Below are 13,332 nucleotides of genomic sequence, written 5' to 3' on the forward strand. Positions count from 1 at the left end.
AATCCATGATTTCATTGGTGTGGCCCTGTTTCTGCTGGTGCAGAATAATAAACAATAATTGACATTTATATAGCATTTTACCACTTACAAAGTATCTCATAAACATTATTTTTTACCCAACCAGAGAGAAATGTATCCATATGTTCTCTTATTCAAAAAATTATTTTATTTATTTCTGGTTTTGGTTTTTACATCACCTTTTCCAAATGTGTCCTTTCCCCACCCCTCCAATCAGTAAACTACGTCTTGTAGCAAAGAATAAAAAAGAAAAATCAGTTCCACAAAACTAAGCAACAAATTGACTGAATCAGACAGCTTAACCAATGTTCCTCACAGTATAATCTATAAATATAATAACCTCTGCAAAGAATGGAAAGATTTGAATTTTTTTTTCTGCTTTAGGACCAAATTGACTTGGAAATTCTACTTACTCAGTGTTCAGGTTGAGATTTTTTTTTTGTTCTTTCCATTTATGTTGCTGTAGACATCTCATAAGCTGTTTTCCTGGTTCTTCTTACTTCATTCAAATCAGTTCATTTGTCTTATGCTTCTCTGTATTTACCATAATTCTTTGTTATAGCTCAGTACTATTCTATTACTACATTCATGTACCACAATTCATGTACTACAGTTTGTACCCAGTTGATGGGCAACTACTCTGTTTCCAGTTTTTTTGCCGCTACAAAAAAGCATTGCTACCAGTATTTGCTATATTTTGGACCTTTCTTTCTATCTTTGATCTCCTTGAGGGTATAAGATTAGTAATTTGATCTCTGGGTCAAAAGGTATTGACATCTTAGGAACTTTTTTAAAAATCGCAATTCCAATTTTTTTTCAGAATGTTTGGACCAACTCACAATGACCACTAGCAGTCCATATACCTATGCCTATATTTCCACAAACCCTCTAACACTATTTGTATATTTGCTGCAGAGGCTCAAAGGTGAAAACTCAGACTTGCATTTTTTTTTTTATGATTAGTGATCTGAAGCGATCTTTCTTATGGTTTTTAGATAGCTTTCACTTTTTTTGAGAACTACTTGCCATCCATGCATTTTCATTTCTTTTCTCTCTGTGAATCTCCTAGAGGAACCCTGCAAAGTCCTGGAAGCCTTCTTCAGGTTCTTTTAAAATTCTGTGGATGCCAGGACAGCTGCTGGGATTCTCTAACTCTCAGTACATGAAGGGCACACCTCCTTTTCCAGTCACATAGGTCCTTGATCATGTCTTTTATGCCACTTCTCAAGGGCAAACCATTGTTAGTGATATATTATGGTCTAGTTATACCTGCCATTCATTTGTGCATTGTTCTTGATTCTAAAGTTTTGATTCTTTTGAAATCATGTTCTGTGATTCACAATTGAATATAAGCAGTATCCCTAAAATGATTATCTCTTCAAAAGGGCAAAAAAATTATACAAACATACAAATAACACTAAATATAGGCTACGCTCTGATTTTATACAAGCCAGATTTGGGAAAAAGTGAGGTGACACAGTGGATAGAGCACTGGGCTTAGAATTAGGAAGACTCATCTTCCTGAGTTCGAATCTCACCTCAGACACTAGCTGTGTGGGCAAGTCACTTAACCCCGTTTGCCTTAAGTTTTCTCATCTGTAAAATGGGCTGGAGAAGGAAATGGCAAATCACTCCAGTATCTTTGCCAAGAAAACTCCAAATGGGGTCACAGAGAATCAGACATGACACAAATGACTGAACAATAACAAAAAGAGGCCTACATATAACCATGGTTGTGTGTTAGGGCCGATACAGATATTTATCTATAGTACTGATCAGTGAATGAGCATTTATTAAATGCCTACTATATTCTAGGCTGTGTGATATGTGCTTGGAATATAAAGACAAAAATTAAATAGTCCCTGCCCTAGAGAAACTTACATTTTGAGGTAGCTTGTGATGCAGTGGATAGAGCTTTGGGCCTAGAGTCATAAAGGCCTGAGTTCGAATGTGACTTCAGATACTTACTAGCTGTGTGACCCTGGGCAAGTCACTTAACCTCTGTTCCCTTGTTTCCTCACTTGGAAAATGGGGATAATAATTGCACCTACCTTGCAAACTTGTTGTGAGAATCAGATGAAATATTTCTAAAAGCCCAGGGCATGGCACACAGTAGATGCTACATGAACAAGTAAATGTGTATGTATATAGATATATACGGATATACGGTGATTATACATACATGGTGACTTCCAGGGTGGGATGAAGGAGGTAGCAGCAGGAAGAATCAAGAAAAGGCATAATGTGGAAGAAAACATTTGAGCTAAGCTCTGAAAGTCAAGATTCTAAGAGGCAGCACTGAGGAAAAGAGCACATTTAAGCATATGAGGAAACCTGTGCAAAGGTACCAAACTGGGACATGGAATGCTGTGTGTGAAGAACAGCAAGAAGGCTGATCTTTAGTTTGGCTGGACTATAGAGTTTGCAAAAGGGAGGATACATAATAAGCCCAGAAATGCAAGTTATGAAGGGCATTTAATTCTAGAAAGATTTGTTCTTGATCTTAGAGTTAATAGGGAGCATCAGTAGTATCAGTACTTGTATTACCTACCTCTCAGACTAGTGATGAGGAAAAGTGCTTCCTAAAATTCAAAGTGATATATGAATGCAAGTTACTATTATCCTATTTACATTACAGCTATCTATATAATCCATCTATGATAATGACATACACTTTGCACATAGTAAGTGCTTAGTAAAGGTTTTTTCATTCATTCTTTTGTTTTTCCCCTCCATGGATTGTTAGGCTAATTGATATCATGGAACTCTGTAATCTTCTGGAGCTTGAAACAATCATTTTAATGTCATCTGCAAACAGGAGCATCTGAAGGACCTCCCTATCTACAGGGAATCTGTCCTCCATTTGGACTCTGCTCATGGCTTCCTTCATGATAGTGGAGAATACCTTTGGTGAGTACATATGCATCAAATATTTTGGTCTTACTCTTCCAGGACAAGGTTAATTACATCTCCTCAAGGAATACCTTTGAGAGGTTGAAATGTCTTTTATACTTCCAGGTTGGGTTCCCATTTCACTATGTTTCTCCTTCTGTTAGCCACTAGTGACTAGTTCCTTTAATCCATTTAACCAGTTAACATCAATTTTTTACAAAGGGAATTTTGCTTCAATGATATAAGAAGCACAGAAGTACAAACATTCCCCCCAATACTTTGGGGATATACTCACCCCTCTACCACCTCAGTCCCTAGGAAGTATGGGCTCAGACTTTATGCAAGTTCACCAGGGCATGGGTCTCACCAAGTATAAATCCAAGGGCAGCATCACTGTTATGATGAATAATCCTTTCAGTTACTGTTGGGTCCTGAAAGTATTTAACTACTGCTCAGGGCCTCAAAGCTTAACTGGCTGGCTGCAAACCCAAGCACAGACTCTACCCCCAGACCTCCTGGTGACTCATTCTCCTTACTTGTCTCCGCTTTCTTCTTCCTTCTTTTTAAAATTGGGTACAGAAAAGCCTTTATTTCCTTCGCCACTGAAATGCCACAAGATGCAAAGGACTCGAAAGTGTATGTGTGAAAAAACAGAAAACATACAATATCCAATAGCCTATCTCATTCATATACTTCCCCTGGAAATTAAAGACTCTTTTAGAGACTCCTGAACATTCCACATTCACCTCTGAGCTGCACTATCTGGGCAACTCACAGAAATTCTGGATGATTGGCAAAGTCTGTTTCACCTGCCCACCAAAGACTAGACTCTCTTTAGTCCTTCGGGTGCATGTTGATATTGGCAATAATACTCTTTTTGTCAAAAAAAAAATAGTATTATTAGGAAAATCTTTTCTTGTTGCACAGCTGCTGCCCCACCCAGGATCTTGGGAACTCTTGAACCCATGAGGTAACCCCCCCAGTCTGGACATGTCCATTTCTCCTTAGCTAGAGATTCAGGTTTGTTTAGGCAAGCACATGCATCCAGCTGGTATATGCTTCTGCTCCAAGGCATCATTGCCACTGGAGGTGGGGAGAAGAGAGAAAATCCTCTCCTCCCTTGCTAAAATTCCAAGGGAGAAAAAGCACTATTTTTAAGAGTCCCAAAAGAGGTGGAAGTTTTACTATTATTAGCTGCCTCTGCTGATCTTCCAAAATATACAAAGCCACAGAGTCCAAGCTTTACCTAAAATGAATGAACAAATAAAGAAACAAAAAAACAAGGCCCATATTCAGACTAAGTGTGAGCCAGCCTCAGAAGGAAAGCCTCTGAAGTCCCTTCCTTTATAGCATTGTTCCTCTTTTCTCACCAGAAAGCTGCAAGGCAGGAAGAAATCACACCAAGAGAAGGGCCAAGTTCTGGTTTACTAGTGAGTGCCTTTTGAATTCCCTCCTCCTCCTCTCTAAGTTCTTGAGACATGGCCAATCAAAGAAGCTCTCTTCACCACATGGTTAGCAGGCTAGAACCAGTTATAGAATGTCCATATATGCTCCAAAGTACATATGGGGACTATATCAGCTGAACATTCTGCATATGCTCATAAGAGCCGGTTCATTGTCCCATCCCCCATTACATATATATTTTATGCCTTACTTGATAATGATGATCAAGAATATCAATCTACAAGCATTTATTCAAAATAACCCTTACCCTCAAGGAGCTTATATTCAATTGGGGAAAGAACTGTTGAACAACATTATCCCTATGGTTACATTTATCACAGAATCTTGTATGAGTTTCAGAAGTTTTTTTATTGTACTTTACTGACTCAACTTTTTTTTGGTGATAACAATAAACACAGTAGGATCATGTATTCCCCATACCTTTCAATCAATTACGTGACTGCAAAGATGTGGTCTGTTGTAGAAAATTGTCTACAAGAGCCCATGTATTCCCTTCTTATATTTTCATCAAGGACATTCTAGGTATGTACATAAGTTAATCTCAAAAATTTTACAAAGATGAACACATAACTATATAGATCAGTTGTTGCTAATGTCCTCTCAGTCACCATTTTTGGGTGATAATACTCTTAACACATTATCAATGAATTCTGCAGAAGTAGCATGAAGACTGTTATCAGACAGGTATATTACCAGAAAGAGGGGGCCAGTCACACAAATGGAAAGTGAGGGGTAACCAATGTCAAGAGATCTAGAGGAAGGCCCCCAGCTCTATCCCTTGAGGCGGATTTATGGGAGGATTTGAAAGAGAATTAAATTAGGTTGCAATCTTCAACAGTGAAGGGAATACCCACACTGATGAGATCAAAGTCTATTAAAGTATTGAAATGTTGAAGAAATACCACCTACAGTTTCTTCCAATCATTTCATATACTTTTTTGAAATATATTGAAAATCAATCCCTCAATATTTTGAAAAATATATTAAATCCAGCACAGATTTCTTTGTGTATAATTTGTCTGATCCAGCTATTTTTCTTTTTTTAATTAAATTTTATTTTTTTCAATTAACAAAAATCTATTCTCTCCCTCCCACCTCCCCTCTCCCACTGAAAACAAAACAAAGCAAAACCCTTGTAACAAATATGCATAGTCAAGCAAAACAAATTCCTGCATTGGTCATGTCCAAAAAATATATGTCTCATTCTGCACCCTGAGTCCATCACCCCTCATTCAAGAGAGGGTAGCATGCTTCATAATGGGTTCTCTGGAATCATGGTTGGTTATCATGATGATCAGAGTTCTTAAGTCTTTCAGTTGTTTGCCTTTACAATACTGTTGTTTCTGTATAAATTGTTCTACTGGTTCTGCTCACGTCACTCTGCATCAGTTCATACAAGTCTTCCTAGGTTGCTCTGAAACCATCAATTTCATTATTTCTTTGTTTAAAAACAGAAAAACATTTAATAGTCGTATTTAAAATTCAACTTAAGCCTTAAATTCAATTTAAATATTACCAAATTATTTTTAGCCTTATGATCACAAATTTTGAAGTTAGACTACAACATACTTCACACATGGATACCTTTAGAGACTTTACAAGCAAGGATCTGACATAAACAAATTCAGTTCACTCGCACCAGGGACTTGGGATGTTTCACTAGGTCTGCCCATTAACAAATATTTTTAGTTCCTCATTAAATACTGCTTTTAATGAAAACTTCAAAGCACTAAGTGGATGACATCTGATTAATATGCATGTATTCATGGAAACACTACCAGTAATCACCCAGAAGCACAAAGAAAGAAATCCAAACAATGCCCTACAAAGCATGCTTAAGGGGTTAATGGCATGCCTGGTCTTGATTACGACCGTGGCCCAAGCTGCTGTCCTTAGATTGGATCCCTCCTCTACTGCATTCCCCATTACCGGCTTCCTCCTTTGCTCCAGGTGAGGTCACATCCGCTAGGGAGGGTTTCCCTTTTACCAGGCCCACACTTCCGGAAGCAGAATTTGGATCAGAGGAATCCGTTTCTTTCTGTTTGTTATGATGCTCTAAAAAAGACTCCCAACCTTTCAGTCTTTCTTCCCTCTCTCTTGATGTCTCCTCCACCTGAAAATCAGTCACACCATCCCATACTTCCACATTTAATTGACGACCGCCAAACCACCTCCCATTGAGGGCTTGTATACATAGGTCAGCTTCTTCTGGTTCCTTATAGGACACAGAGGCCACCCCGTCTGGGTGTCGGTCAAAGAGAAGGACCTTCTTGACTTGCCCAAACTTTTCACACTCTGTTCGGAGGTCTTCCCGGATCTCATTGAGTACCAAGGGATCAGCCTCAAAATCCTTCGGGTGGAACATATTCTTGATAATAACCACCCGCTCATGCCGCATTCGGGTAGTGTTGGCTTTCTTCTCAGGCCGCCAGTCCAGCTGTTTTTGTTGCTGAGACATCTTTTTCCTATAGTCTTTGCATTTCTTCTTCTTTTTGCTGGCATCATATTCTCCCTTTAGCTGAAACTTTGCCATTTCCACATGCAGTTTGTAGCCTCTGATTTCATCATCATCCAAAAGTCTTAATGCTAGATCCACAGACTCCCTCTTCAAATAACAGCAAAGTCCATCTCCTTTAAGATTTCCTTGTTTATCTTTATAAAGCTTGATTTTATATTCTTCTGTCTGTGGGTCTCTCATGATGATGCCACATTTGGACATGAGCTGTACAAACTCATCCTTTGTAATGTCCGGAGGTAAGCCAGTCACATACACATTTGTATTTTTGTCTTCCTCGACATGAAACCATCCTGGTTCAGGCTTTCTCTTTTCACCTTTCTGTCTCTTTTCAGCGTTTTGTGTGGCTTTTTGATCTGTAGGTTTTTGTGATGCTTTTACATCCACATCAGCCTGTTTCTCTTTTTGCCCACCGGAAGAAGAGGAGCTATCAGCAGGGAACCCATAATTAGCCTGATAATTGGCAAGGAAATCTTCCGTGATCTTAGGGAACCAAGCTTTCTTGTCCCGGTCCCACTCGTAGGCGGTGCCATCAGCCGGGTCCACGAAAGTGTAAGGGTCATTGCCCTCGGGGCCCTCGGGCGAGCCGCTGGCCGCGAGCTTGGCCTCCTCTTGGAGCTGCTGGAGCCTCAGCTGTTCGTTGAACTCCGCATTGACGTCCCTCCTGCAGCTGCTCATAGCTCCGCTCTGGGCAGGCACCTCGGGCGCTCAGTCCCGGTGGGTTCCCCGGACCTGGGGAGGCAGCGGAAGAAGAAGGAGGACGCGGGAACACGTCCGGGAGGGGCGGGGCGGGGCGGGGCGAGGCACGGGGAGGAGAGGAGGGCAGTGCGCTTGCCCGCGGCCGCGGCTGAGCAGACAGCGTCTGCGGAGGCGGTCGCGGTGGTAGCAGCGGCCCCTGTGGCGGGATGATGCAACTGCAGCTGAGAGCACTGACGGGCTCCCTCCTGCATCATTTCTGATAGCGTGAGTGTTCCTCGTTGAGTCAACCTGTCCCCAAATGATGGGCAGCTCTCAGTCCCCAGTTCTTCGCCACCACAAAAAAGGGCTGCTATAAATATTTTTGTACTTGGGGGACTTATGTCCTCTTCAGGTTTTTTTTTTAAGATATAGGTATACATACATAGATGCATGCGTACCCACATACATACATACACATACACACACATACACCTACACACAGAGGGTGTCCAAAGGTTGATAGTTATGAAAACAGAACTAAGACCTTGTGTGTGTTTATATACACATAAGGATCTGTAACTATGGACATACACATACATACATATATCAATATTACACACACATAGATTTGACATATATATAAAATGTAAGAAATCAACCATATAGTATATAATATGTATTTGGTAAACCGTATATATGATATATTATGCCATGTGGTATACGTAACATGGTATAGATACATATGTACATATGTGTATTTATGCAGCATGTGCTTACAATATACTTACATGTGGTAAACCATGTGCATGCACATAGCACACACAGATATATCACATATGTTTGAGAATGTATGGACATGTGTGTATGTGTGTGCCTTTACATAGGGTGTCCCCAAAATCTTAGTTCTGTTTTAAGCTTTGATAGCCATCAAAACTGGACTAAGACCTTGTGTGTACAAATATGTATGGGAATATATACACATTTATATGTACATTTATACATATTCATATATAGACATATATGCATGTGCTACCTATTAGGGAACCAACCATTAGTGTAAGATTATATATTTGGTACATGGTATATATGATGTACATGATATTGTGGCATGCATTATATGTTGTATATGACACCTGTTGCATATAACATGATACACACGTGTGCATGTGTGCTCACTGCTCATGCATAATCATAATGGATCGTAAAGCATATGACATTATACATGTATTATATGATGTGCATATGTTGTGTGCATATGTATGTATGTTATATACCATATGCCAAATATATTGCATGCTATGTGATAATAATAGCTAGCATTTACATAGCATTGTAAAGTTTGGAAAAGTATTCCTTTATTTCTTCACTTATTTTGAATTATTAGAAATTATTTTTCCCAATTATATGCTAATAAAATTGATAACCTATATGAAATGGATGAATATTTGCAAAAAATATAAAATGCCCAGATTAACAGAACAAGAAATAGATAATTTAAATAATCCAATCTCAGAAAAAGAAACTGAACAAACCATAAGTGAGCTTCCAAAGAACCCTCCCCACATTCCAGATGGATTTACAAGTGAAATCTGTAAAACACTGGAAGAACAATTAATTCCAACATTACATAAGCTGTTCAAAAGTAGGAGAAAGGGTCCTGTCAAATCTATTTCATAATACAAACATGATCTTGATACTTGAATCAAAAAGAGTCAAAACAGAGAAAGAAAACTATGGACCACATTACCTAGTGAGCACTGACACAAAAAATTTAAATGAAAAATATTTGGAGATTATAGCAACACGTAAAGATTATGCATTATGACCACTCTGGATTTGGTACCAAAAATGCAGGATTTAGAAAATGTAAATATAGAGTAATGTTGAACACTAAAGTATATACCAAGACAAGCTCCAAATGGACATGTGATTTATACATAAAGGGCTATATCATAAAGAATTTAGAGAAGCAAGAAAAAATTATCTTTCAAATTTATGCATAGGGGAAGAGTTCATGACCAAACGAGAGATAGAGAGGATCATAGAATATAAAACGGATAATATTTTGCACAAACAAAGCCAAGGTAGCTAAAATTAGAAGGGAAGCAAGTAATTGAGGAAAAAAAAACTTTGCAGCAAGTTTTTCTGATAAAGGTCTCATTTCTAAGGCATATGAGGAAGTGATGCAGCAAGTTTCTCTGTTAAGAATCTCAGTTCCAGATATAGAAGGAATTGATTAAAATTAATAAGAACAATTTCCCAATTGATACATGGTCGAAGGGTATGAACAGGCAGTTTCCTAAGGAAGAAATCCAAATTATCAATAGCCACATAAAAAAAAATTCTCCAAATTGCTAATAGAGAAATATCAATTAAAAGAACACTGAGGTTCCACCTCTCCTCCATTAGACTGGTAAAACTGATTTATAAAAAAAAAAAAAAAAAAGCAAAGTAGATGGGCTTCTGGGAAAACAGGTATATTGATATACTCATGGGAAAGCTGTAAATTATTAGTACAACCATTCTGGAGAGCCATTTGGAGCTATACTCAAAAAATTACTACACTGTGTATAACCCATTTATCTATCTATCTACCTATCTATCTATCTATCTATCTACCTACCTACCTACCTACCTACCTATATCTATCTGGTATACAACGTGTCCTAAAAGTTCTAGTGCAGTTTAAAACTTTAATAGCTTAAGACTATTCTAAGATTTTTGGGTGACACCCTGTATGTATTTGGTATATGAGGCAGCTAGGTGCATAGTGTTGGACTACAAGTCAGGAAGACTTCAGTTCAAATACCACTTCATACATTTACTATCTGTGTGACTGTGGGCAAGTCACTTAACCTCTCTTTGTCTCAGTCTCCTCATCTACAAAATGGGGATAATAATAGCATTCACCTCCAAGCATTTTTGTGAGGGATTAAATGAGGTAGCATATGTAAAATGCTTTCATACTGGTAAATTTTTTTTTCTCATTCTTTTTTTTGAAAATCAATTTATTTTTAACCAGCTCCTATTTTTATTTATTAATTCAATGTTTGTATTGCTTTCCATTTTTTCTCTTCCTTAATTTTAAGAATTTCTATTTTGGTATTAATTAGGATTGTTTTTCATACATTGGTTTTCTAGTTTCTGTGTTAATTGCATGCCGAATTCATTAACCTGTTACCTTTTTCTTTTGTTGATAAAAATCTTTAGAGATATATTTTTACCTAAAGATTTGTTTGACTGTATCCCTAAAATTTTATTAGATTGTCTCTTTATTGTCATCTTTGATGGAATTATCTATTGTCTTACATCTCTAACTGCCTGTTAGATATGTAGACTATAGACATCTTAAATTCAGTTTATCAGAAACTGTTCTTATTATCTCCAGCACCTCCATATACCCTCTCTATTTTCTAATTTCCCTGTTATTGTTGAGTAACCACCATCTTTCCAATCACCCAGGCATGTAACCCAGATGTCATCCTTGACTCCTCACTCTCTCACCCCACCCCTAAATCTAATCTGTTATCAAGGTCTGTCAATTTTACCTTTATAACATCTTCAATATATGCTCCTTCCTCTAATATTGCCATCACACTGGTGCAGGCCCTCATCACCTCATGAATGGACTATTGCAATAGTCTACTGGTTGGTAACCCTGCTACGCATCTTTCCCTACTCTATTCAATTCTCTATTCAGCTGTTGAAGTGATCTTCCAAAAGTATAGGTCTGATTATGTCACGCCTACTACTCAATAAACTCCAATGGCTTCCTGTTACTTCTAAGATCAATTATAAAATCTTCTGTTTACATTTAAAGCCCTCTATAACTTGGCCCATTCCTTCCTTTCCAGTCTTCTTTTACCTCACCTCTCTCTGATCAGAGAAACTTGGCTGTAGAAATTGATATTACTTCATTGTTTATGGTACATTTTATTGAAATGTAGTTTCCCCGATTTTCTCTTTTAATTTGGTCTATTTTTGCTTTGTCTGAGATCATAATTGCTACCTCTACCTTTTTTGCTTCAGTTGATCGAAGCATAATAGATTTTGCTCCAGCCTTTCATTTTAACCCTGTATGTGTCTTTCTGTTTCAAGTGTGTCTCTTGTTTTTTAATCTTGTTTAATATTTTATTCTTTCCCAATTACATATAAAAACAATTTTAACATTTCTTTCAAATTTTGAGTTCCTAATTCTCTCTCTCCCTCTTCTTCCTCCTATTGAGAAAGCAAGAAATCTGACATAGGTAATACATGTGTAGTGATGCAAAACACATTTCCATGTAAATCATTCTCTGAAAGAAAACACAGCCAAAAAAAACCAACAATGAGAAAAATAAAATAAAGAAAAAATATATTTGATCTGCATTGAGGCTCTACCAGTTCTTTCTCTGGAGATGAGTAGCATCTTTCATCATAAGTCTTACGGAATTATCTTGGATTGTTATATTGCTGAGAATAGCTAAGTTATTCATAGTAGATCATCATACAATTTCTGTTACTGTATACAATGTTCTCCTGGTTCTGTTCATTTTGCTTTGCATCAGTTCATGTAAATTTTTCCATGACAGCATCTTGCTCATCATTTCTTAAAGAATATTTTTCAATAGTATTCCATCACAATTATATACAACAACTTGTCCAGCCATTCCCCAATTGATGGACATCCCCTCGATTTCCAATTCTTTGCCACCATTAAAAGAGCTGCTATAAATATTTTTGTACACATAGGTCTTTTTCCTTTTTCCTTTTTATCTCTTTGGGATACAGACCTAGTAGTCATAGGGCATAGTTCCAAATTGTTCTCCAGAATGGTTGAGTCAGTATACAATTTTCACCAAGAGTACATTAGTGTTTTAATTTTCCCACATTCCCTCCAGCATTTGTTATTTTCCTTTTCTGTCATATTAGCCAATCTGATAGGTGTGAGGTAGCAGCTCAGAGCTATTTGTTTTAATTTGCATTTCTCTCAATAGTGATTTAGAGCATTTAAAAAAATATTACTATAGATAGCTTTGATTACTTTGTCTGAAAACCACTTGTTCATATCCTTTGGCTATTTATCAATTGAGCAATTATTCTTTTTTCTATAAATTTGTCTCAGTTTTCTATATGTTTGAGAAATGAAGTCTTCATCAGAAAAATTCACTGTAAAAATTTTTTTTCACAGTGATGATTACCAACTATATGTTTCCCTCCATCCTATTTCCCCCACTTATTCTACTTTTTCTCTCCTTTTATTCTGTCCGTTCTCAAAAGTGTTTTGCTTCTGATTTTTACCTCCCCCAAACTACCCTCTCTTCTATCAGTTTCCCCACACCCCTTTTCTTATCCCCTCTCTTTCTTATTTTCCTATATGGTAAGATAGATTTGTATGCAAAACTGAGTTGGTCTATCATTTCCTCTTTGAGCCAGTTCCAATGAGAGTAAGATTCATGTGCTCCCCTCCCCGATTTTACCCTCCACTGTAAAATCTCTTTCAGGCCTCTTTTATGTCAGATAATTTATCCCATTCTGCCTCTCCCTTTTCCCTTCTCCCAGTGCATTGTTCTTTCTCCTCCCTTAATTTTATTTTTTTAGATAATCATACCATCACATTCAGCTCACACCTCCGTTGTCTGTCTAGGTATACTCCTTCTAACTGCCCTAATAATGAGAACATTTTTAGGAGTTATAAATATCATTTTCCGTGTAGAAATATAAACAGTTTAACCTTATCGAATCTCTTATGATTTCTCTTTCCTGTTTGCCTTCTTATGCTTCTT

General features: G+C 37.5%; 1 protein-coding gene across 1 annotated transcript; it reads right to left on the reverse strand.

Annotated features, from left to right (window-relative positions):
* Positions 1-4,703: 4,703 nt before the first annotated feature.
* LOC118844886 (HIV Tat-specific factor 1-like) lies at positions 4,704-7,668 on the reverse strand. Its single transcript, XM_036752895.1, has one exon. It carries the CDS (start codon positions 7,565-7,567, stop codon positions 6,218-6,220), a length of 1,350 nt encoding a protein of 449 aa, XP_036608790.1. The 5' UTR covers positions 7,568-7,668; the 3' UTR covers positions 4,704-6,217.
* Positions 7,669-13,332: the final 5,664 nt, after the last annotated feature.

This window comes from Trichosurus vulpecula, chromosome 3 (assembly GCF_011100635.1).
Source record: "Trichosurus vulpecula isolate mTriVul1 chromosome 3, mTriVul1.pri, whole genome shotgun sequence".
NCBI classification, from domain to species: Eukaryota; Metazoa; Chordata; class Mammalia; order Diprotodontia; family Phalangeridae; genus Trichosurus; species Trichosurus vulpecula.

What these genes read in the sequence shown, in the direction of transcription:
- LOC118844886 (XM_036752895.1), bottom strand. Translation starts at nt 7,567, where the DNA reads ATGAGCAGCTGCAGGAGGGACGTCAATGCGGAGTTCAACGAACAGCTG.